This window comes from Bos indicus x Bos taurus, chromosome 20, assembly GCF_003369695.1.
Source record: "Bos indicus x Bos taurus breed Angus x Brahman F1 hybrid chromosome 20, Bos_hybrid_MaternalHap_v2.0, whole genome shotgun sequence".
NCBI lineage: Eukaryota > Metazoa > Chordata > Mammalia > Artiodactyla > Bovidae > Bos > Bos indicus x Bos taurus.
The window spans coordinates 56,080,445-56,106,305 of NC_040095.1; the positions used below are offsets into that span (position 1 = coordinate 56,080,445).

The following is a 25,861-nucleotide window of genomic DNA, read 5'->3' on the forward strand; positions in this document are numbered from 1 at the left end:
GCTACTGTTAGCCTAAATGTATTTGACTTTCTTGTATGATGTTAATGAATTAAAATGAGGGTCTGATATCCTGTGTTTTTCTACACTCTTGAATTTCTTGGTATTTTCCTTTAATACCTGCTCATCTTGGCTATGGCATAGCCCCCTTCCATGCCCTCAGTGGCCCCAGACCTGTCCTACCCCGTAGGGGGCACTTACGCGGTGGGGGGCCACCTCCCTATGAGGTGAGGCCGCTGGGGCCGGCACTTTTCCTGGCAGGTGCCTGGGCCCAGGAAACAGCTGGGAAAGTGGCTGGACCTCAGAAGAGATGGCTGGGGTCTGCCCTGGCCTCGAGAGTCTCTCAGAACTGGTTCTGACCGACCCTTGTGGTTTATGTGGCAGAAGTGCACCACTGAAGTGTTCATTTTTCTCTGGAACATAAAAGAAACATGGCACCTTTTTCCATGGTTTATGGAACCATTGGGTTGGTACCTCTGCTTTTCTTCGTGTGCCATTCCCTTGTGCGATAACATGCTGTTTGTTTCCTTACAGGCAACTTGTTGTTGTTAAGTTGTTTAGGGTCCAACTCTGTGACCCCGTGAGCTGCAACTTGGCAGGCTTTCCTGTCCTTCACTATCTCCCGGAGTTTGCTCGAATTCGTGTCCGTTGAGTCAGGGATGCCATCCAGCCATCTCATCCTCTGCTGCAGTCTTCTCCTTTTGCCTTCAGTCTTTCTCAGCATCAGGGTCCTTTCCAATGAGTCGGCTCTTTGCATCAGTGGCCAAAGAGTTGGAGCTTCAGCATTAATCCTTCTGATGAATATTCAGACAACTGGTTGACATTGAAAATTAGAATTCCCCAATCTGCCGGTACCGTTCAAGAAAGTTACTTTGTATGTATGTACACATGCGAGCTTGTGTAGATAACATTTTTTGTGTTGTTTACATTTTGCTTTTACATCTTGGTGGTTTTATTTGAAGGACAAACATAAAAGTATCAGTGAAAAGAATCAATTCAGTCGCTCAGTGTGTCTGACTCTTTGTGACCCCATGGGCAGCCAGGCCTCCCTGTCCATCACCAACTCCCAGAGCTTACTCAAGCTCATTTCCATCAAGTCACTGATGCCATCCAACCATCTCATCTTCTGTCATCCCGTTCTCCTCCTGTACTCAATCTTTCCCAGCATCAGGGTCTTTTCCAGTGAGTCAGTTCTTCGCATCATGTGGCCAAAGTATTGGAGTTTCAGATTCAGCATCAGTCCTTCCAATGAATATTCAGGACAGATTTCCTTTAGAATGGACTGGTTGGATCTCCTTGCAGTCCAAGGGACTCTCAAGAGTCTTCTCCAACACCACAGTTCAAAAGCATCAATTCTTCGGCGCTCAGCTTTCTTTATAGTCCATCTCTCACATCCATACATGACTACTGGAAAACCATAGCTTTGACTAGATGGACCTTTGTTGACAAAGTAATGTCTCTGCTTTTTAATATGCTATCTAGGTTGGTCATAACTTTTCTTCCAAGGAGTAAGCGTCTTTTAATTTCATGGCTGCAGTCCCCATCTGCAGTGATTTTGGAGTTCAAAAAAATAAAGTCTCTATTTTCATTGTTTCCCCATCTATTTGCCATGAAGTGATGGGACCGGATGCCATGATCTTAGTTTTCTGAATGCTGAGTTTTAAGCCAGCTTTTACACTCTCCTCTTTCACTTTCATCAAGAGGGTCTTTAGTTCCTTTTCACTTTCTGCCATAAGGGTGGTGTCATCTGCATATCTGAGGTTATTGATATTTCTCCTAGCAGTCTTGTTTCCAGCTGTGCTTCATCCAGCCCAGCGTTTCTCATGATTTACTCTGCATATAAGTTAAATAAGCAGGGTGACAATATACAGCCTTGGTGTATGTACTCCTTTTCCTATTGGGAATCAGTCTCTTGTTCCATGTCCAGTTCTAACTGTTGCTTCTTGACCTGCCTACAGATTTCTCAGGAGGCAGGTAAGGTGGTCTGGTATTCCCATCTCTTTAGGAATTTTCCACAGTTTGTTATGATCCACACAGTAAAAGGCTTTGGCATATTCAATAAAGCATAAGTAGATGTTTTTCTGGAACTCTCTTGCTTTTTCTATGATTCAACAGATGTTAGCAATTTGATCTCTGGATCCTCTGCCTTTTCTAAATCCAGCTTGAACATGTGGAAGTTCACGGTTCACATACTGTTGAAGTCTGACTTGGAGAATTTTGAGTATTACTTTGCTAGCATGTGAGATGAGTGCAATTGTGCAGTAGTTTGAACATTCTTTGGCATTGCCTTTCTTTGGGATTGGAATGAAAACGGACCTTTTCCAGTCCTGTGGCCACTGCTGAGTTTTCCAAATTTGCTGGCATATTGAGTGCAGCACTCTCACAGCATCATCTTTTAGGACTTGAAATATCTCAGCTGGAATTCCACCAGCTTTATTCATAGTGATGCTTCCTAAGGCCCACTTTAACCCTAACTTCCAGGATGTCTGTCTCTAGGTGAGTGATCACACCATCGTGATTATCTGGGTTGTGAAGATCTTTTTGTATAATTCTTCTGTATATTCTTGTCACCTCTTCTTACTATCTTCTGTTTCTGTTAGGTCAATACCATTTCTGTCTTTATTGTGCCCATATTCTTGAAGAGATCTCTAAACTTCTCCATTTTATTGTTTTCCTCTATTTCTTTGCATTTATCACTGAGGAAAGCTTTCTTATCTCTCCTTACTATTCTTTGAACTCTGCATTCAAATGGGTATATCTTTTCTTTTCTCCTTGCTTTTTGCTTCTCTTCTTTTCTCAGATATTTGTAAGGCCTCCTCAGACAACCTTTTTGCATTTCTTTTTCTTGGGGGTGGTCTTGATCCTTGCCTCCTATACAATGTCAGGAACCTCTGTCCATAGTTCTTCAGGCACTCTGTCTATCAGATCTGATCCCTTGAATCTATTCGTCACTTCCAGTGTATAATCGTAATGGATTTGATTTAGGTCATACCTGAATGGTCTAGTGGTTTTCCCTACTTTCAGTCTGAGTTTGGCAATAAGGAGTTCATGGTCTGAGCCATAGTCAGCTCTCGGTCTTGTTTTTGCTGACTGTATAGAGCTTCTCCATCTTCTGCTACAAAGAGTATAATCAGTCTAATTTCGGTATTGACCATCTGGTGATGTCCATGTGTAGAGTTCTCTTGTGTTGTTGGAAGAGAGTGTTTGCTATGACCAGTGTGTTCCCTTGGCAAAACTCTATTAGCCTTGTCCCTGCTTCATCCTGTACTCAAGGCCAGATTTGCCTGTTACTCCAGGTATTTCTTGAGTCCCTACTTTTGCATTCCAGTCCCCTATAATGAAAAGGACATCTTTTTTTGGTGTTAGTTCTAGAAGGTCTTGTAGGTCTTCATAGAACTGTTCAACTTCAGCTTCTTCAGCATTTCTGGTCGGGGCATAGACTTGGATTACTGTCATATTGAATGAGTTGCCTTGGAAACAGAGATCATTCTGTCATTTTTGAGTTTGCATCCAAGTATTGCGTTTCAGACTCTCTTGTTGACCATAATGGCTACTCCATTTCTTCTAAGGGATTCTTGCCCACAGTAGTAGATATAATGGTCATCTGAGTTAAATTCACCCATTCCGGTCCATTTTAGTTCACTGATTCCTAAAATGTTGATGTTCACTCTTGCCATCTCCTGTTTGACTGCTTCTAATACACCTTGATTCATGGACCTAACCTTCCAGATTCCTATGCAATATTGTTCTTTACAGCACCAGACTTTACTTCCATCACCAGTCATAGTCACAACTGGGTGTTGTGTTTGCTTTGGCTCCATCTCTTCATTCTTTCTGGGATTATTTCTCCACTGATCTCCAGTAGCACATTGGGCACCAACCGACCTGGGGAGTTCATCTTTGTGTCCTATCTTTTTGCCTTTGCATACTGTTCATAGTAGTGAAGTGGTTTGCCATTCCCTTCTCCAGAGGACCATGTTTTGTCAGAACTCTCCACCATGACCCATCTGTCTTGGGTTGGCCCTACATGGCATGGCTTATAGTTTTATTGAGTTGGAGAAGGCTGTGGTCCATGTGATCAGTTTGATTAGTTTTCTGTGATTATTCAGTGTATATAAAAGTATACAGTGAATAAATAGGGCATAGACTCCATCATTGAATGATTGTTTTATGTTCCGGAGTTTGTAAATCTGGTCAAACCGGTCAGCACATGAAGCTGAATGGGTGCAGTTAATACTCTACCCAGTCAATGGTGATGAAAGAACCGTGTGTAGATTTTAGAAGTCCACGTGTGTTCTATAATCAGTCTTGCAGTGTCCGAGTTGTCTCCGGTACACAATACAATGGGCTTCCCTGGTGGCTCAGTGGTAAAGAACCTACCTGCCATTGCAGGAGATGTGAGTTCAATCCCTGGGTTTGGAAAGTCCCCTGGAGAAGGACATGGCAACCCACTCAGTATTCTTGGTCAGAAAATCCCATGGACAGAGGAGGCTGGTGGGCTATAGTCATGAGGTTGCAAAAGAGTTGGACATGACTTAGCAAATGGACAGCAGCACATATGCAGCACCCACCACTGGTTTTGGAGTTTAAAACAAGATAGGGCTTCCCTGATAGCTCAGTTGGTAAAGAATCTGCCTGCAACGCAGGAGACCCCAGTTCGATCCCTGGGTCGGGAAAATCCCCTGGAGAAGGGAAAGGCTACCCACTCCAGTATTCTTGCCTGGGAATTCCATGACTGTATAGTCCATGGGGTTGCAGAATTGGACACGACTGAGCGACTTTCACTTTCAGGCTGTCAAACAAGCAAACCAATTGTAATTTATTTAACTTTTTTTTTTTTTTTTTTGGCCTGCTCCCCGTTGCATGAAGGATCTTAGTTCCCCAACCAGGGATTGAACCTGTGCCCCCTGCAGTGGAAGCGTGGTGCCTTAACCACTGAACAGCTAAGGGAGTCCCAAACCAGTTGTATTTTAAACCTGAGAGGATTTGTTTTCCTAAAGATCACAGGAATGCTGCTTGTATATCTCAGTTGAGAATGGATCAGTTGAGAAGGGAGAATATTTTTCAGACTTTCCTGAGAAACTGTGTTTCAGTCTCTGAACAAATGTACAGACTGTGTGCTGAATTTTGTGACAACACTTAAATTGCAGAGCTTTATTAGGAAGCTTTGAACTATATCCCATGGTCCCTTGAATATATTATACAGTGAAATCAAATTATTTTCTGAAAGGTTGGTCAGCCAGCTTCTTAACTGTTACTGCTTTGCCTCAGTGGGAGAAAAGTAAACTGAAAATGTTATCATTTCTGTGATTTCCACAGGCGAGTTAGTACTTGAACCAGTGTCTTCTGGAACTTCGAATGTCAGTTGTCAAAATAATTTGCTACCTTTAAAATTAGGTGAGGTTTCCCAGGTGGTGCTAGTGGCCAAGAACCCTCCTGCCAGTGCAGGAGACAGAAGAGACGTGGGTTCCATCCCTGGGTTGGGAAGATTCCCTGGAGAAGGAAATGGCAACCCACTCTAGTATTCTTGCCTGGAGAATCCCACTGACAGAGGACTCTGGTGGGCTACAGTCCTTAGGGTCCAAGAGGCAGTCACGACTGAAGCGACCTAGCACAAAAATAGGTAGGTGGCATGAAGGAAATTAAAGTGTTCTCTGCAGTCTGATTTTTGCTGGTGGATTCAGGATCCTTTTGCCGGTATTGAACTGAGATTGTATTGTAAGTTGGGAAACGGTCAGTGGAAACTGCTCATTGCCCATAATTAAGCTGTGAATTCATTCCCCCTCATCAGGTATTCACGTACAAGCAGAGCACAATTACACACCAGAAGGTGATGCCTATGCAGCCCACGGATGAGGAGGGCGTGGATGACATGGCCACCCTGACAGAGCTCCACGGGGGTGCCATCATGCACAACTTGTACCAGCGCTACAAGAGAAACCAAATCTATGTAAGTTCCGCTCTCAGTCCCTTAAAAATCCTTCCAGTCTTTTCCTTCCTCTTGCTGCGTCACATGGCATACAGGATCTGTTTCTGGGCCAGGGATCAAATCCATGCCCCCTGCAGTGAAAGCACAGCGTCTTAACCACTGAACCACCAGGGAAGTTTCCAAACTCCCTCCAGTTTGAGTCTGTTTATTTTTGTTTTCAGAGAGTATTTCCTTTTTGAGAACCTCCCGTTCTTCTAAGTAAAAGCTATATTTCTAGTTTTTTTTTTTTTTTTTTGCCAAATTAGAGATGTGGGTCCATAAATCATGTTCTCGTGTTGATTGCCTGGACTTTATTAGCAGGGATGGCTTTGTAGTGAAGGGTAATTTGACCTCTTTCTTCTCCTGAGTGCATTCTGTTCCTGAGTGTTCTGTTCCATAAAGAAGTCACGCAGAGTGGTTTGACTTCCTCACTTAAGGGCTGAGGAGAAATGTGGCTTTACAAACAAGCAGACCTGAGCTCAAGCTTTTTTATTTCTCATTTTCTTGATTTTTTTTGTCCTTTTATGGATTTTCACTTTTTTTCTTCTGGCTCTGAGGCCCATCTACGGAGAGATTTCTTTCTTTCTTTTTTTTTTTTTAATTTTATTTTATTTTTAAACTTTACAATATTGTATTAGTTTTGCCAGATATCGAAATGAATCCACCACAGGTATACCTGTGTTCCCCATCCTGAACCCTCCTCCCTTCTCATACCCTCTCTCCTCATACCCTCCCTCTGGGTCGTCCCAGTGCACCAGCCCCAAGCATCCAGTATCGTGCATCGAACCTGGACTTTTAAAGGTTACATTCCATTTACAATGATCTCAAAATATTAGCAGTATTCTCCAAGTTATGCAGTCCATCCTTGCATCTGTCTTGTACCTCGCTGTCCTCCACCCCTCTGTTGCACCCCTCCCCTCATCCCTGGTAACCCCTAGTTTGTTCTCTCTCTGTGGGTCTGCTGCTTTTAGGTTACCCTCACGAGTTCATTGTATTTTTTAGATTCCACATGTACGTGATGTCACACAGTATTTGTCTGACTTGCTTCACTTGGCATAATGCTCTCCAAGTCCATTCATGTTCTGCAAATGGCAAAATTGCATTCTTTTTGTGGCTGAGTAATCCATTTTGTGTATGTACGTATGTGTGTGTGTGAATGTCACATCTCTTGATCCACTCATCTCTTGGTGGGCACAGGTTCCTTCCATATCTTAGCAACTGTAAGTCATGCTGCGTGAACTTTGGGGTGCATGCATCTTTTCGAACTAGTGTTTTCATTTTTTTTTCCATATACATACCCAGGAGTAGAATTCCTAGGTCATGTGGTAGCTCTATTTTTAGTTTTTTGAGAAAACTGCATACTGTTTTCTGGAGTGGCCGCACTGATGTACATTCCCACGAGCATGTAAGACGTTTCCATCTACGGGACATTTGGCTTCAAGGGAACCTATCTCCCTTTGGGATTGCTCTTTTGATTGGAGACACGTCCTGGTATAAAAAGCAGTCATGCACATTTCTCCTCAACTTTTATGAACTCTGTGCCTATATTATAAAAGTAATACCTAAAAATCGCTTCTGTAATCATCCCTTTCTGACATTAAAGTATAAATTACATCATGTGTCAAGAATGATTTGCAGACTTTCTCCTTTCCACCTGCCTTTGTTAGCTGGTCTTCACTGGGCAACTGTTGATAGGTGTTTATTTTTCTCGTCAAGTTCAAATTCATGCAGTTTTTTAAAAACCCAAATTTTAATACTGTAAAAACCCTTCATCTTTCAGTAGTTTTTATTCTTTAGGAGTTAACACTCAGTTTTGGCAGTATGCCTGTGATTATGATGAATAATAATATCAGCCTTTCCAATAACTAGGCTTCCATCATAGCTCAGCTGGTAAAGAATCCGCCTGCAGTGCAGGAGACCCTGGTTTGATTCCTAGGTCCAGAAGATCCGCTGGAGAAGGGATAGGCTACCCACTCCAGTATTCTTGGGCTTTCCTTGTGGTTCAGCTGGTAGAGAATCCACCTGCAATGCAGAAGACCTGGGTTCAATCCCTGGGTTGGGAAGATCCTCTGGAGAAGGGAAAGGCTACCCACTCCTGTATTCTGGCAGTCCATGGGGTCACCAAGTCAGACTCGACTGAGCAACTTTCATGTTTCACGTTCTAACAGCTAGCAGGTGCTAACTGAAACTCAGGATCCTCTCAGTATTGTGGTTGCTCTAGTTTATCCATCCTTAGACCAGGAGAGGAGAATTGGGAAAGAGGGAAGAATTAGATATTTGTTAATGCAAAATTGTCCTCAGCTTCAAGAAAAGAAGGTGTTTATTTGCCTTTTTTTAATCATGGGAAAGTGGCATTTTTGCCAGATTGATCTAATGCTTGGCAAATGTCTTCAGACAGCCTTGTATGGAGAAATGGAGTCACCTTCTAGTCCTCTGACTAACCTTGCTTACTCTCAGTCTTTAGAGACTGCATTTTCCATATGTCCTTCAGAAAACGTCACGTTCACACATGTTTCTATAAAAGTGGCTGTGTATCCTGCCTTGTACATGTGATTGTTGAGCAAACGTGGGTTTTCTCCTGTTCCCGTCTCAAAACTGCTTCCTTCCCACCTACACAGGTGTCCAGGGGCCCATGTGCCATGCCTGTGCTTTCAGCATTAAGTCTTTGACACTGCTGTGTACCTGTTGACACAGCAGTTTCCTTGCTCACTTGGTCAAGGGCTGATTTTGTCTCTCTTGAGCCAAGGACAGTCAGGTACCTGGCAGTTGTGCCATATATTTGTAAAACAGATGCCATTCATACTAGAAGCAGCATAGTTGATGATAAAAGTAAAGCTGGATTTAAAATTTCTTTATTGGTACCTATCTGTTATAAATGAATATTTCAGAATTCATATCCTTCTGTCTTTAGATGTATGTTTTTGTTATACATTTAATAGTCATGAAAAAGTCGATTGAGGGGAGAACTGCTGAAGAAGATTAAAGGACAGAGCTTTTAAAGCTCCCCTACACCATGATGATATTGTAAACCTGAATAAGCCATATGAATAGGATCTTGATTTTTTCTTTTTTCTTGGAATGAAGATCTTTTCTCTCCCCTTTGAGGAAAAAACACAGGATTTTTGTACAATTTACAGCTCAGGTCAGTTAATTATACCCTATATGCCATCCTTTTAGAACCTAGGTAATTGTATTATTGTATATAAAGCAGCCATCTTGATGTCCATTACTGAAGCTGTTTTCACTGGATGCTCGTACCTGTCAGATGCTGCTGCAAGGAGACAAAACTACCACCTATCAGAAAAGCACAGCTTTCCACCTTTATCTCAGCCCTAAAGCGATGCTTGCTCATATTTTAAAAGAGGGGAAAATGGCTTGACTTGTAACAGAGGTGCTGTGTTAGTTTTCTTTTGCTGGCGTAACAAATTACCATAACTATGAATTTTGTTTTTTTTGAAGTTTTGTAGGTTTGTTTCAAAGGGACTTACCAGACTAAACTCCAGCTGTGGGCATGCTAGGCTTCTTTCTGGAGCCTCTAGGGAAGAATTTGTTTCTTGTTCTTCCCCAGTGTTGGGAGAGGTCAGTTTCTTGTGGTTGTAGGACTGAGGTCCTCATTTTCTTGCTGGCTGGCTGCTGATTCCCGGCTGGTAGAGGCCTCCTTCCTTCACGTTCAAAGACAGCTACCCTGGGCCTAGTCTTTCTCATGCTTCAAATCTCTTCCTCCTTTCATCTGATCTCTGACCAGAGCCAAGAGAGGTTCTCAGGTTTTAAAATTCATGTAATTAGATAGGGCTCACCTGGGTTAATTCCCAGTCTCAGAGCTTACAACTTTAATCATATCTTGAGTCTCTTTATGTGCAACATTGCTTAAGTCACAGGTTCTGGGAATTAGGTGAACATCTTGGTGGGGCTCAGTCGTGTCTGACTCTTTTCGACCCCATGAAGTATACAGTCCATGGAATTCTCCAGGCCAGAATAGTGGACTGGGTAGCCTTTTCCTTCTCCAGGGGATCTTCCCAAGGGCTTTCTAGGTGGTGCTATTGGTAAAGAACCTGCCTGCCAGTGCAGGAGATGTAAGAGATGTGGGTTCGATCCCTGGGTTGGGAAGATCCCCTGGAGGAGGAAATGGCAATCTACTCCAGTATTCTTCCTGAAAAATCCTATGGACAGAGGAGCCTGGCGGGCTACAGTCCACGGGGTCACAAATAGTCAGACTCGACTGAGCGATTAGCACTACTATGACTACTTGGTGGGGCAGGGGACGGTGCATTACTCTGCCCGCCACAGGTGCCCTGCTTCGAGTCCTGTCATTGAGAAGGAACCTGTGTGTGTCTCTCCCACCACTCTGGATCATTTGTTGGCTTTCTGTTTTGGGCACCACAGGTTGCTGGTAAGCAGACCCATCTCCAGGTAGAGGGGTCTGTTGTTTGTGCTAAGAAGGACCATTAACTTCTCTTCTCCTTGAGGGCTACTCTTTTTTTTTTTTAATTTTATTTTACTTTTAAACTTTACAATATTGTATTGGTTCTGCCATATATTGAAATGAATCCGCCACAGGCATACATGTGTTCCCCATCCTGAACCCTCCTCCCTCCCCATACCATCCCTCTGGGTCGTCCCAGTGCACCAGCCCCAAGCATCCAGTATCGTGCATCGAATCTGGACTGGTGACTCGTTTCATATATGATATTATACATATTTCAATGCCATTCTCCCAAATCATCCCACCCTCTCCCTCTCCCACAGAGTCCAAAAGACTGTTCTATATATCAGTGTCTCTTTTGCTGTCTCGTATACAGGGTTATCGTTACCATCTTTCTAAATTCCATATATATGCATTAGTATACTGTATTGGTGTTTTTGTTTCTGGCTTACTTCACTCTGTATAATAGGCTCCAGTTTCATCCACCTCATTAGAACTGATTCAAATGTATTCTTTTTAATGGCTGAGTAATACTCCATTGTGTATATGTACCATAGCTTTCTTATCCATTCATCTGCTGATGAAAAGACAGCCTTCAGAATGGGAGAAAATAATAGCAAATGAAGCAATGGACAAACAACTAATCTCAAAAATATACAAGCAACTCCTACAGCTCAATTCCAGAAAAATAAATGACCCAATCAAAAAATGGGCCAAAGAACTAAATAGACATTTCTCCAAAGAAGACATACAGATGGCTAACAAACACATGAAAAGATGCTCAACATCACTCATTATCAGAGAAATGCAAATCAAAACCACTGTGAGGTACCATTTCACGCCAGTCAGAATGGCTGCGATCCAAAAGTCTACAAGCAATAAATGCTGGAGAGGGTGTGGAGAAAAGGGAACCCTCTTACACTGTTGGTGGGAATGCAAACTAGTACAGCCACTATGGAGAACGGTGTGGAGATTCCTTAAAAAACTGGAAATATAACTGCCTTATGATCCAGCAATCCCACTGCTGGGCATACATACTGAGGAAACCAGAATTGAAAGAGACACGTGTACCCCAATGTTCATCTCAGCACTGTTTATAATAGCCAGAACATGGAGGGCTACTCTTATCGACTGAGAACATTATAAGACTTCAATAAAATATTTCTTCTAGCTTTTAGCATCCTCCGTTCAGATGTCGGTGGACTTCCCAGGTGGCTCAATGATAAAGAATTTCTTCTGCCAGTTCAGGAGAGGCAAGAGACATGGGTTTGATCCGACTGGATTGAGAAGATTCCCTAGAGAAGGAAATGGCAACTCACTGCAGTATTCTTTCCTGGAGAATCCTATGGACAGAGAAGCCTGGCAAGCTTGGAGTCCTTGGGGTCCATGGGGTCCTTAATAGTCCATGGGGTCACAAAAAAGTTGGACATGACTTAGTGATTAACAATTCATATGTGGGTAGAGAGCTATGAAGGCGTAGAGCACTCAGTAGACAAAGTTGAGTCCACTTTTCTCTACTCACCTCCCTTTGGGCTCTATATTAACCATTTAAGTTTTTTATGTCAGTTTAAAAAATTTTAAAGGTCAGGTGTCATCTGATAGTATCCTTATTTCTTCAGGGATCTGAACATTCTAAGCTTTCAGGCTTTTGTGTGGTTTTCTTCCCAGGTAGCACCTCCCAGGTAGCCTGCCATTGTAGAAGACATGAGAGACACGGGTTTGATCCCTGGGTCAGGAAAATCCCCAAAGGAGGGCATGGCAACCCACTCCAGTATTTTTGCCTGGAGAATCCCTTGGACAGAGGAGTCTGGCTGGCTATGATCCATAGGATCACAAAGAGTCAGAAACGACTAAAGCGACTTAGCACGCACTAACAGGAATGGTTTTCTGACCCTTTAAGACTGTTCCGTGAAGATCTAGACTTCATTTTACAAGTTTTATATTCATATTTTTGCCAAATTTCTATTGATTTTTCATTTTTACTTATCAATATTAAAAAATAATTTTTAGCCTCAACAAATAAAAGGCCATGTGTCATAACCCTCGTACCTGATGGGGCTGTTTCACAATAGAATGGCCAGTGAAAGCTTTAAGAACCTTACTAACCTTTGTATCAGTACCTCTCTCCCCATCTTACTCATCTAACACCATGGGTCGTTATTTGGAAAGTTCCCACTTGGAACTTGGGGCTGCTCCTTCCGGCCACAGAGACTTTGCAGACCTTGGGGTCTGTTGGTCTCTGTGACTCCAGCCTTGCTGCTGGTCCAGTTTGGCTCTGAGCCCTGGGTTAGAGGGCTTCCCAGGTGGCTCAGTGGTAAAGAATCTGCCTGCTGATGCAAGAGATTCGGGTTTGATCCCTGGGTGGGGAAGATCCCCTGGAGAAGGAAATGGCAACCCAACTCCAGTATTCTTGTCTGGAGAATCCCAGGGACAGAGGAGTCTGATGGGCTACAGTCCATGGGGTCGTAGAAGAGCCAGACACAATTTAGTGAGTAAACAAAAGCAACAATAATAACCCGGGTTAGAGCGGCTCTGTTCTTCCCACAGTTGCCTGGCCTAAACCCTTGCCTCCTGCCCCAATACAGGATTCCCTCCCTAGAACTTCAGGTTCTCTCACTTAATGCTCCACTTATTCAGCTTTCCCATCCTCTGGCGACTTCTCAGATGAGAACTCTGCTTATCACAGCAGCTCCCGATCTGTGACCCTGCCCCAGACTTTCACCCCAAACCTCTTGTCTCTGTTTCCCGGCACCTTGGAGTGGGTCCCCTGAGTTCCACCCTGGGAAGAAGTGTCTTTTCCCATCACTGATGAGGCCTGATGTGGACACCTCCCCACACCTGTAAGTCCCTAAAGACTCGGAGAGGAGGGGTGTGTGTTGTACAGAGCGATAAGAGGTGGGGGGAGGGAACAAATTGGTGGATGAGGAGGAGAGCTGGCTTCTCTTGGAGAGGGGCGGCCGCAATGATACTACAGAGGAGGGCTGAGAGTTGATTCGAAGAAAAGGCTAGAGAGATGCCTTTTTTGAAGGTGGAGAGATGAGAGTGTATTGGTGTGATGGCTTTGCTAAACTGGGAGAAGGTTCCTTTGTTTATGGAATCTGATTTTTGGGGAACATCCGATAGTGGAATGCATAGGTGGGGGTCAGGACACCTTTAAAAGGAGTGGTTCTGGACCAGATGTGTGGGTCTTAGGGGACTTTTGGCAGTACCTGGAGGCATTTCCAGTTGCCATAGCGAGGGCAGAGGATGCTGCTGGTATCCTGATATCTGTTAATAGTTGGTAGAAGCCAGGGATCTACTAAACATGCCCAGATGTAGAGGACAGCCCCCCTACAAAGAGTTATCTGGCCTAAGATGTCAGTCATGCTGAGATACCCTGCCTTACTTAAAGCTAGGCAGCAGTGTTTGGGCTTGGTGGTAAAGAGACTATATTGTCCTTGCTAAAGGCTTTTGAAGAGGCTGCTGCTGCTAAATCGCTTCAGTCGTGTCCAACTCTGTACAACCCCATAGATGGCAGCCCACCAGGCTCCCCGGTCCCTGGGATTCTCCAGGCAAGAACACTGGAGTGGGTTGACATTTCCTTCTCCAATGCATGAAAGTGAAAAGTGAAGTTGCTCAGTCACTCAGTTGTGTCCGACTCAGCGACCCCGTGGACTGCAGCCTACCAGGCTCCTCTGTCCATGGGATTTTCCAGGCAAGAGTACTGGAGTGGGGTGCCATTGCCTTCTCCGTTTGAAGAGGCAGTTTCCTTGAAAAAAGTTTAGAAGGGTTGATAGGGAAGTGATGTGATACAGTCTACAGAGGGTAGGTTGGGTGGGAGAGTGTTGCAATATCTCAAAGCGGGTAGATACGAGGGTTTTGGACCACAACCTGATATAAAGAGCTGACTCACTGGAAAAGACCCTGATGCTGGGAAAGATTGAAGGTGGGAGGAGAAGGGGATGACAGAAGATGAGATGGTTGGATGGCATCACCGAGTCAATGGACATGATTTTGAGAAAACCCCAGGAGATAGTGAAGGATGGGGAAGCTTGTCGTGCTGCAGTCTATGGGGGTCACAGAGTCGGACACAACTGAGTGACTGAACAAGTGCAGCAGAGATGGGCGTGAGCAAGAGAAAATTGCATGTGATACCCAAGGGGGAGGGGCTGAGGGAGGCAGGGCTGGCTGTAATGATGCCCTGATGTCCCCAAGAACAGTTCTGACAGTTCCTCCAGGAGAGGAGAGTGGGAGAGACGAGCTGGGTTTTAGATGCCTGTTGCATTGTATTCTCTGGAGCCTGGATCATTTCACATTCTGTACCCAGCATCTCAGCACCCACTGGACCAAAACAGATGAGGTCTCTGTTGCACTGACTGTCAGCTCTATGTCCAGAGTGAAGGGATGGCCTGGCCAGCTCTGTGGTCTGGCAGTTTTGTTTTCTGCCCAACAGAAGAGAAACACGTTGTCTCCATCACGGGGTTTGTCGTGCTCTGGCTCAGTTGCCTGTGGGAGCCTCCTGTCTAAGGAGCGGGCTGGAAACCGCATCAGAGCTCGGCTGCAATTATGGGCTTGAGGATGGCTCCAGAGGAAGCCCCGCTCTGTTCCACCCACCTCGTGGGTTCGTTTGTTGGTCTTGCTGAACAAACAGCAGAGCTGAGAGTCAGATGAGTCCGTTTTAAGACGTGGAGCTGTGTCTAAAACGGTTGTGAAAGCACAGAAGATGCTTCACAGCTCGTGTATTTTTAGGTGTTTCAAAAATAAAACCCTCCTCTGGTAAGGTGGCCGTGCAGATCGAATGTGAAAATGAGTTTGTTGTTCCCAAATTAACTTCCAGACCCGTAAAAGGTGCTGGCAGGCAGCTGCCTGTTGAAGCCATGTGAATTACAAGTGAGTTCACCTGGGCTGCCCGCAGTGTTCACATCAGGCCAGCCAAGCTGCAGGGTTCAGTGTTTCGGGCGTGCGGATCTCAACCTGCGATTCATTTCCTTGATTCATTCAGTCTTCCCAAAGGAGACTTTTGGGGGTTATTTCCCACCGGTTTCCAAACCCAGTGTCAAGTAACAGCGTGCCTCTCAGGGATGGCCTGAAGACTGGATGGCCAGCAGGCTTGGCATTTGTCTCATACCAGGAACAGCTGAATACAGTGTGGTTTGTAGGGTTTTTGTTCTTCACATGAAATCAAGACTGGTGTTGCCAGAAGATGATTGTAACCATCTGTCTGACTCTGTGTATTTTTAAACTTGACCAAACATTTATCCTCTTGAGTTGCCATTTCTACATCGGCACATGGTGGTGGCAATTAGAAGCTTTGTTTTTGTTCATTTTTCTCCCCTTTCTGGCCTCTTTTGGGTCAGATTCCTTTCAACAAGGGAGGAATATGAGTCAGAAACACACTCAAATTAAGTGGAAATGTCACTTCTAAATGTAAGAATTTGACTTTAGTCATATATCTTGAGTTACTGGTTGTGATCCAGTTTTCAATGAAGTTGAAAGCTTAACAGTTTGAATTGTTTAATTGGATGAGGATGGCAAGCAGTTTTGTTAGGGAAGAAGGTGGGTGTGGAGCATGAGAACTCAGTTAAAAAGGGAACTTATTGGTACATTGGTAATGAATCCAGGTGCCTCCAATGTCTCTACGTTGACTCAGCCCTGCCTGTGTGCCAGGCTGTGCTGTGGCTCCAAGGATGCAAAATTCCTCTTCACCGTGGTAACCGTTTATTAAAATAATGAATGAACAAAAGACAGCGCCCCTCCAGGACCTCCCAGCTTGTTGATGAAAGCAGACACATCATACCTTTGACAACGGCTCGGGGCGACAATGACTGTGATACAAGTGCTGGGAACACAAAGAATGGGCATCGCAAGAAGAGCTGAGGGGGTCAGAAAAGGATCCCAACGGGGCACTAGTGCGGAGTTTTGAAACATTCCTAGGGGAATTCAGCCAAGAGGGAGGGTGGCTCTTCCCTGGCAGAAGATCAACAAAGACTTGGAATAGCATGATTTGTCGACCTGCAGGACAGGCAAGAACCTGCAGTGGAGGCTTTGTGCAGCCGACTGGTGAGGTGGTCAGGAGCAGGCGAGGAAGGGCCCTGTGTGCTAGTGACCTTGACTTCATTCATGAAGGCTGGCAGGGGACAACGTCAAAGGTGAGTTCTGGGAACGCTCACTCTGACTGTGGGTGATGGATGAGTCCAGCAGGTGTATCCGGTCTAGGAGGAGAGGTGACCAGCAAACCAGATGGGAAATGTTGGGGTTCAAAACAAGTCCTCGGGGAGCTAGAGTATGATATTTACTAAGAGGTAGACTCTCGGTGTTTTGTTGGGTATGGGGGCAGCACGCTGTATTGCTATAGGATGACTCCTGGATTTCTGGTTTATCCACTTGGGTAGACTGTGGTGCCATTTGTGAAGATGTGGCTGTGCGTAGAGAAGCAGGTGTTTTGCAGGAAGCCAAGCTGAGGGCAGCCAGTTGCAGATGCCCAGCAGACTCTTGCGTACACAGATCCACAACTTAAAACCAGAGCTGTGCTCCAGAAAGAGATTTAGAGAAGTGAGTCGACCCCATGGGCTGTAGCCCGCCAGGCTCCTCTGTCCATGGGGATTCTCCAGGCAAGGGTTCTGGAGTGGGTTGCCGTACCCTCCTCCAGGGGGATCTTCCCAGGAATCAAACTGGGGTCTCCTGCATTGCTGGAGGATTCCTTACCAGCTGAGCTACTAGGGAAGCCCCGGAGAAGGGTGGGTGGAAAGTAAATCTGGATAGTGGCCCCCACTTCTTAACGAGGACCTTCCCTGTAGGGAAGACATGGCGGGGACTGGGCCAGTTTCCCCGGTGCATTTAGGTTACTTGATCTACATCCAGCTTTTCAGGACCATGTGCTGAATGCCGTTGTAGCTTTATTTTCATGAATGAAAACAGTAATACGCACCTGTGATTTATGTAACACTTTCACATGGTCATTGGGTGGAGGAACAGAGGGTGTGTTGTTGTTATTGATTGGAATCTGGGCCCTGGAGGGGTGAAGCCGTGAACCAGGGAAGGTAGGTCCAGGATGAGGACTCGGGGTCTTCTGACCTGACCACACCTTGCTGTCTCCATCCCGTCTTCCTGTGTTGTAAAAATGACTTTGCAACAGTAACACAGATGCTCCATATCTACCAGCAGAATGTATCTGAGGCTACTGGGTCACTTTTAGTGTTCTTTTATCTTTTTTTTTTTGGCGGGGGACAAGATACTAGGTATTACAACCTTTGTTGTTGTTGTTCGGTCGCTAAGTCGTGTCTGACTCTCTGTGACCCCATGGAGTGCAGCACGCAGGCTTCCCTGGTTTTCACTATCTCCTGGAGTTGGCTCAAACTCATGTCCGTTGAGTGGATGATGCCATCCAACCATCTCATCCTCTGTCACTCCCTTCCGCTTTTGCCCTCAATCTTCCCCAGCATCAGGATCTTTTCCAGTGAGTCGGCTCTTTGCATCAGGTGGCCAAGGGATTGGACCTTCACCTTCAGCATCAGTCCTTCTAATGAATATTCAGGGTTGCTTTCCTTTAGGATTGATTGGTTTGATCTTCTTGCTGTCCAAGGGACTCTCAAGAGTTTTCTCCAGCACCACAGTTTGAAAGCATCATTTCTTCAGTGCTCAGCCTTCTTTATGGTCCAGCTGTCACATCCGTATATGACTACTGGAGAAACCGTAGCTTTGACTAGATGGGCCTTTGTCATGATGTCTCTACTTTGCTGTACTTAAGCCTTTTGAAACCTTGAATTGGTAGGCTATGTCTTAAAGCAATGAAGGGAGTCTCTCTCAGCGTTTTATAGCAATAGGCACTGCAGCTGTTCCCGATTATTAAAATGGGCAAGGAAATGTATTTTTTCAGTGAGTTATGTGGAACTCCTCTGACTAGAAAAAAAATTTTATGTGCTCCAAAATAGAATATACTTTCTATTTCAGAAAAGCCGTTAAAATGACCAGGCGATTTATTCTCATGAAATTTGGAATCCGGTGTGAGGGAAGCAGCACATGGCCCCACCTGGTGTTTGAGAGCTGCATGTACCCTGAGTCCCAAAGTGCACGGCGTTCATGACCGTTTTTGGAGCAATGACAGCAATTGCCTTTTTATAGAGTGAGCATGGAAACACAGGCTCTTCACTCAGGCATTCAGCTTTCACTGTAGTAGGTTTTTAAATTCATAGGTGTCAATCCATTTAATTCTACCAGCTACTACTGTTGTTATCCTTGCTTTACTTGAGGAAACTGAAGCACCAAGAATTTAAGTAACTTGAACCAGTGGAACCAGCATTCAAATTCAGACTGTAGCATTTAATGACTATAACTCACTAATAAACACAAAAATACAAATAAGCACAGCTATGATGTTATTGGGCTTCCCAGGTGGCTCAGTGGTAAAGGATCCAACTGTCAATGCAGGAGATGCAGTTCCAATCCCTGGTTCAGAAAGATCCCCTGGAGAAGGAATTGACAACCCACTCCAGTATTCTTGCCTGGGAAATCCCATGGACAGAGGAGTCTGGTGGGCTACGACTGTAGCAAAGAGTTAGACACGACTTCGCGACTGAACAGTAAGAGAGTGGTCCATGACACAAGCATGGAACACATGTTTTCTCACCGCTCTTGTGACTTCTTACCACATTGCATCTCTGGCATCCCTTGACACTTAACTAACAACGAGGCTGTTCTCTTCCCCACTCCACTCAGTCTCCATGTTTACTCCCGTGTCAAACTTCCCTTGTTATCCAACAGATCTCTTATCCATGCAGCCTTTGTTTTGGTGACAAAATAATCCATGCAAGGTGGCATGTTCAGGTAGTGGGAGAAAAGATAAAGGTGCCCCTGGCTGTACTTATTTTTGCTGATGGACCTCAACCACTTCATCTAATGTGAAGAAACCGTTAGGAACTATGACTTTGGTTGCCATGTTGATTTACACCTTCCTTTGCTGGGGGAGGGAGGGTCCAAAAGTATCATTTGGCACCAGTATGGGCGCAAACAATGAAAATGAGAAAGTAACTGAAGCTGCCCCCACTTCTGTGACTGTTAGGAGAAAAATTCGTTAGGATGTGCGTGTTCAGTCACCTTTCTGGAGGTGCTCAGACTCTTTTCTCGAATATTCTGTGGGTTGACCCTGAAGACTGTGGGAGCTATGAAGGAGTTTTATGCAGGGGAGTGTCTGTCTTCAGGTGTTCATTTGTCAAGGGTACAGCTAGGATTGAACACACAAGACTTGAGTGGGAAATGAGTGAGGAAGGAGACTCTTGGGGATAATTGAGCAAGTGTGGTCAGGATGGTGTGGATGGAGAAAGAGGGGGTTGATTGTAGAGTTAATTGAAAGTGGGGCGTGGCCAGCACGTGGAGACAGTGGCTACGGACTGTGAAGCTGGAGAGTGGGACGATTCCCGTCCTATACGCGTGTGGGTGAGTGGGGAATGGGGGAGTCACCGCAGACCTGTGGGAAAGCACCCCCCGATTAGGATCCAGGGTCCTGCCCTTGCTCGCTGGCTCTCTTCCTTCCTCTGTCAGCAGAGGCAGCTCTGTTCCTCTGAACCGTGGCCTCTGGGCTGCCCATAGGTCAAGGTTATGTCGCAGCATGTCTGCGTAGGTCAGTTGTGCTCTGTGCCCCGTGGTTCTGAAACGTGAGTCAAGGTGTTTTGCAAACATGTAGACCTAATTGTCATTTGAAATCTGGTGTCAGGCCTGCTGAGAAATGACTCAGGTCATTAGTGAGGAGGTGAAACTGTAAAACGTGTGCTTTCATGTTATAAAAGCCTAACCTACTTCTGGAACTAAGTGGATGTGCTTACAGTAAGAGGCATTTTGAACTTTCCACGAGGCATGGTTTCCCACAGTCTTAAAAAACAGCAGTGAAAAACTGGGTTCTTTTTCCATACCAGCCAAACACACATTTCACATATGCTTTCCTTTTCTTTTTCTTTTGGAAGTGGGGAGAGATTCAGATGATTGAATTTGGGCTCAAATTTAGACTGGTTTTCTCTCCCCCACTGTTGGCACAGGGGAGTCCATTGGTTGAATTTATTGGCATCCACAAAATCTGTAAGACAAAGTATTCTAGAGTGGGACAGTCTTCAGACGTGTTGGAATGATTTTTGAGCCAGAGACACTAGCTGGGTGTGAGCTCATGGACCAGCTCTAACTGTGTGTTGGGGACCAGGCTCAACTGGGGAAGGTAAGGTAATGTTAGTGAGTCATGGGCATAACCACCACTGGCATGATCCTTCCATCCTAGGGGCTGCCTTAGTGCTGACCACCTGCTGTTCGGAGAGCCCCACTTCCTGCCCCTAGAGTCTCTGGGGGTTGGGTGGGAGGCACGGGTGTGTCATCTGTAATTGCCACACCATGGACCTCATTATCGTTCTGAAAGACCTTAACCTTGCTTCACTGGGCCAAGTGCCATGAATTACTCAGAAACAAAACGAGGCCTCAGATGTTCTGGATGTTCTGTCTTCACCTTTACTAACAAACTTAATGTCCTGTGGGTCTCCTGCCCCCATACAGAATCCATGTCATCTGTGTCAGGATAAGTGACTTTTTTTTTGTTTGTTTTTAATTTTACTTATTTATTTAGGCCGTGTCAGGTCTCAGTCGTGGCACACAGGATCTTTCCATGTGGTACATGGACTCTCTAGTTGTGGCATGTGGACTCAGTTGCTCTGCAGCAGGGGGAATCTTAGTTCTCTGACCAGGGATTGAACCCCTGACCCCTGCATTGGAAGGCAGATTCTTTTTCTTAAGTGATTCTAGGGGGCTGGCTCCCCAACTGGGAAAAGGGAGCACGCCTATGAGGTTTTGACCAAAGTCATCACTTTCAAAAGAAAGCTTGTATTAAAAGCTTATGATGTTTTTTCATATATAAATCAATATTTAAAAAACTCATCTCAGAATTTTATAACCACCTTGCTATTCTGCTATGAACGGGAGGCATGCAGGCAGTGCATGCTCAGTTATATCTGGCTCTTTGTGACCCCGTGGACTGTACCCCACCAGGCTCCTCTGTCCATGGGATTTCCCAGGCAAGAATACTGGAGTGGGTTGCCATTTCCTCCTCCAGGGGATCTTCCTGACCGAGGGACTGCACCTGCATCTCCTGGATATCAACAGGAGTGCCAAAATTTTCACAATTTGGGCATCTTATTCTCTTTTCAGATATGTTAATGATGGGTTACTTTTCTAATATTCATTTAATAATCAAACTGATGCCCTGACTGTGGCTTTTCTCTTTTACTTGTAGCTGAGACAGGGGATTGGCAGCATGCCTACCTATCTGTATAAAGAGGATCTTCACTGATTGTCTTGCATTCTGCCAAAGTGGGGAGGGGGAAACATTTACAATGTTCTAAATGTTCTGTGAACATTCATTCACCGAAAAATGAAGTCTTGGTATTTCACTGAATAAAAATAATAATAATGTAGACAGCTACCAAAGGGTAGAAACAAGCTTGACATTTTAGACCTACAAGAGGAAGGAGCCAGACAGACTCCCAGAGCCTCAAGCATCACCTACCTGCCTGCCTCCCTCGTCTCTGCAATTGTAATAAAAGAAGCTGCCAGCACCTGTGGTCCAGGCATTGATGGAAGGGTTCTGGCATCCCCCAGGGGGCCATGTGATTCTCTGCTCGCCTGTAGAAGTAGGGCACTTTCCTTCCCCAGGGGAAAAGGCTGCATGCACTCTTCTTTCCGGCCCATCCTTCCCCTGATGCTCTGATGGGCAAACGGGGGCCCTCTAGAGAGTGCAGGTTTCCGAAGACCTGAAAATTCACTCCTGAAAGCTCTGCATCTTTTCATTGTTTTTTAATGGAAGCGAAATGTATGTAACAGAAAGCTGACCACTTGAAGGTAAATTCAGTGGCATTTAGTACATCCAGTGTTGTACAACCAGCACCAAAATGTTCTCATCGCCCCACTGGAAGCCCTGCGCATGCAAAGCAGTCAGCTCTCAGTCCTTCCGGCCTGCACCCTCCCTTCTGCCCGTGTAACACCTCCAGTGTTGGTCTGACTTCTGTCACCTAGCATCACGTGTTCAAGGTTCATCTCCAAGAAGCCTGTATCAGTACTTCTTCCTTAGCATGGCTGAATAACACTCTGCAGTATGGTTGCACTGCATCTGTTTACCCATCTATCTGATGGTGGACATTGGGTTGTTTCTACGTTTAGGTTCTTGTGTACGATGCTGCTGTATTTTTGTTGGGAGTACCTGTTTTTAATTCTGTGGGGGTACATACCTAGGAGCGGAACTGTTGGGGCAAACAGTAATAACTCTTTGACCTTTTCAACCTTGTTTTGGTTTAAAATGTTTCCAAAGCATGCTCTCGACCATCTTACACTTGAAAGCAGTTACACGGGACACAGGATATTTTGCTTGATGTTCCTGGAAGTCACTGTAAATATAGATGATTACAAATTGCTATAATATGGTACAGATGCACTCAGGATGTTTGAGCTTTCTGTCTATGTTTCTTGCTTTTCTTGAACTCTGCTGTGTTACCACCCCCTGCCGGCGAATGTGAAGAGAAGGTTCTGGGTTTTAGGTGGCCTGCATTCACATCTCACCTCTGCCCCTTACTGACTGTATGACCAAATGCAAAATTTTATCACTCTACCTTAATTTGCTCATCTGAAAAATAGGTGCAATAATACCGTGAATCTCCTAGGAATACTGGGAGTGCTTTCAAAGTCTCAGGCCCTCTATATTAGTCTGTTCTGACTGCCATAACAAAGGACCACGGACTGGCTGGCTGAAACAACAGGACAGTTATTTTCTCACAGTTCTGGAAGCTCAGCGTTTGAGGTCAGGGTATCAGCAGGGTTGGTTTCTCCTGGGGGCTCCTGCCTGGGCTTGAAAATGGCCACCTTCTTGCTGGGTCCTCACGTGGTCTATCTGTGCATACACCTCCCTGTGTTTCCTTGTGTATCCAGGTTTTCTCTTCATACAGTGACAAGTTTGGGCTTCCCCGGTGGCCCTAGTGGTAAAGAACCTGACTACCAATGCAGGCTGCAGATGGTGACTGCAGTGATTTTGGAGCCCCAAAAATAAAGTCTCTCACTGTTTCCATTGTTTCTGCATCTATCACTTCATGGCAAATAGATGGGGAAACAGTGGAAACAGTGGCAGACTTTATTTTTTTGGACTCCAAAATCACTGCAGATGGGGACTGCAGCCATGAGATTAAAAGACGCTTGCTCCTTGGAAGAAAAGCTATGACCAACCTAGACAGCGTATTAAAAAGCAGAGACATTACTTTCCAACAAAGGTCCATCTAGTCAAAGCTCTGGTTTTCTAGTAGTCATGTATGGATGTGAGAGTTGCATCATAAAGAAAGCTGAGCACCGAAGATTTGATGCTTTTGAACTGTGGTGTTGGTGAAGACTCTTGAGAGTCCCTTGGACTGCAAGGAGATCAAACCAGTCAATCCTAAAGGAGATCAATCCTGAATATTCATTGGAAGGACTGATGCTGAAGCTGAAGCTCCAGTCCTTTGGCCACCTGATGTGAAGAACTGACTCCTTGGGAAAGACCCTGATGCTGGGAAAGATTGAGGGCAGGAGAAGAAGGGGATGACAGAGGATGAGACGGTTGGATGGCATCACTGACTCTATGGATATGAGTTTGAGGAAGTTCCAGGAGTTGGTGATGGACAGGGAGGCCCGGCGGGCTGCAGTCCAACTCTGCGGGTCGAAAAGAGTTGGACACAACTGAGCAACTAAACAACCAATGGAGGAGATGAAGATGTGGGTTCAATCCCTGAGTGTGGAATATAACTGGAGGAGGGTGTGACAACCCACTCCAGTTTTCTTGCCTGGAGAATCCCATGGACAGAAGTGCCTGGCGAGCTGTAGTCCACAGGGTCGCACAGAGTCAGACATCATTAAAGTGACTTAGCACATGCAATGACAAGTTTAGGGCCCACCTGAACAGCCTCATTTTAATTTAATCATCTCTAAAAGGTCCTGTCTACAGATAGAGTTGCATTCAGGGGTGCTGGAAGTCAGGGCTTCAGTACATGAATTGGAGGAGGGGACAGAGCCCATAGAATGCTGTCAAGCCCAGGGCTCCATGAACACACCGTGGAAGCAGGCAGATGAGTGGTGGAGGCTGCAGGACCTTAGCGCCCGCCCTTCTCATCTGCTGTTCCACTTGTGTCTGAGCCTGGGAACCAGCAACCCAGCTTCATTAGCCTTTCTTAAAGAAGGACAGATGAGTTAGTCTGTGTCCACGTGGAGGAGGCATGAAGCATGATGCTTTGATAACTCTGTAGCCTCTGTTTTGCTCTTCTGAAGATTTTGCTTAATTTCTGGCCTGGATTTGGTTCCAGAAAAGGGAAGATTGCCAGTCAGCTTTTTTCCAGGTAAGTTACATGGCATTTCAGGAGGTGTTTGAGATTACTGGAAGAATAGCGAGTGTTTCCACAAGTAAAATGTTCTTGTTACTTCTTAAGTCAAAGATTTGTAGCATAAAAGTTAGCTTTTTGACTCTTTTTAAGTGTGCAGTGCAGTGCACTAAATACCATTGCTGTGTTGTGCAACCATAACCACTATCTACCTCCAGAACTTTCTCACCATCCTGAATAGAAGCCCACTAAGCAGTCACCCTCCCTGTCCCCTCTGCCCATGCCCTCTCTTATTGCTTTAATCCCGCCTTTCCTAACAGCCACCTGATGGGGTCAGGAGGTCCCCAGAGAATGAGGGATCTGGGCTTTGATGTGTCCCCATTGTCTTTCTCTTGTTTACTTGCAGCCCTCTTTGAAGTGGCTTCATTCCTTTGGACAAGACTTGTCCCCAGAAGTACAGATAAAAGTGTGTGAGTCGGGGCTCAGGAGTCCCTGGTCCCTTTAACATGCACTCGGTGGATTCTGTTTAGGCTCAGACAGTGGCCCCAGTGAGAGGCGTCATCTCCTCCCCTCTTAGTGTGGAGCCTCCTTGAGCTGCTTCTGTCTCCACCCCAGGGTGGGTGGGGGTGAGATCCCATGCCCAGATGCCCCCTCCTCCTCCCCGAGTGCCACCTGTAACCCAAGTTCCTGTCTTCTCACCCCCTGTCCCCGCAGACCTACATCGGCTCCATCATTGCCTCCGTGAACCCCTACAAGACCATCACGGGCCTGTACTCGAGGGACGCCGTGGATCGCTACAGCAGGTGCCACCTGGGTGAGCTGCCCCCCCACGTCTTCGCCATCGCCAACGAGTGCTACCGCTGCCTGTGGAAGCGCCACGACAACCAGTGCGTGCTCATCAGGTAACCAGCCGGCCCCCAAACACAGAGCCCGCCTCCGCGCACGTCAACCCCCAGATTCCCCAGACAGAGTTCTCCGTTTTGAATAGCCCAACGACTACAGCTTCGGAAAGAAATGGAGGACTTGATAAAAAAGCAGGATGTACCGTGTTTGCTGGCTCTTGTCCTCAGTGATTTCTCCATTTCGGGTCTTTGTTTTATTTACCTTAGTTATTCTTTGGTTTGTTCCAATGAT

At 45.5% G+C, this 25,861-nt stretch overlaps 1 protein-coding gene across 1 annotated transcript in view; it reads left to right on the forward strand.

Annotated features, from left to right (window-relative positions):
* The window catches only part of MYO10 (myosin X), a 262,062-nt gene that overhangs the window by 108,937 nt on the left and 127,264 nt on the right, over positions 1 to 25,861 (forward strand). The window contains exons 3-4 of the mRNA XM_027520434.1: positions 5,789 to 5,947; positions 25,442 to 25,629. Of these exons, the coding sequence (XP_027376235.1) occupies positions 5,789 to 5,947; positions 25,442 to 25,629 (347 nt within the window). The remainder of the gene's footprint in view (positions 1 to 5,788; positions 5,948 to 25,441; positions 25,630 to 25,861) is intronic.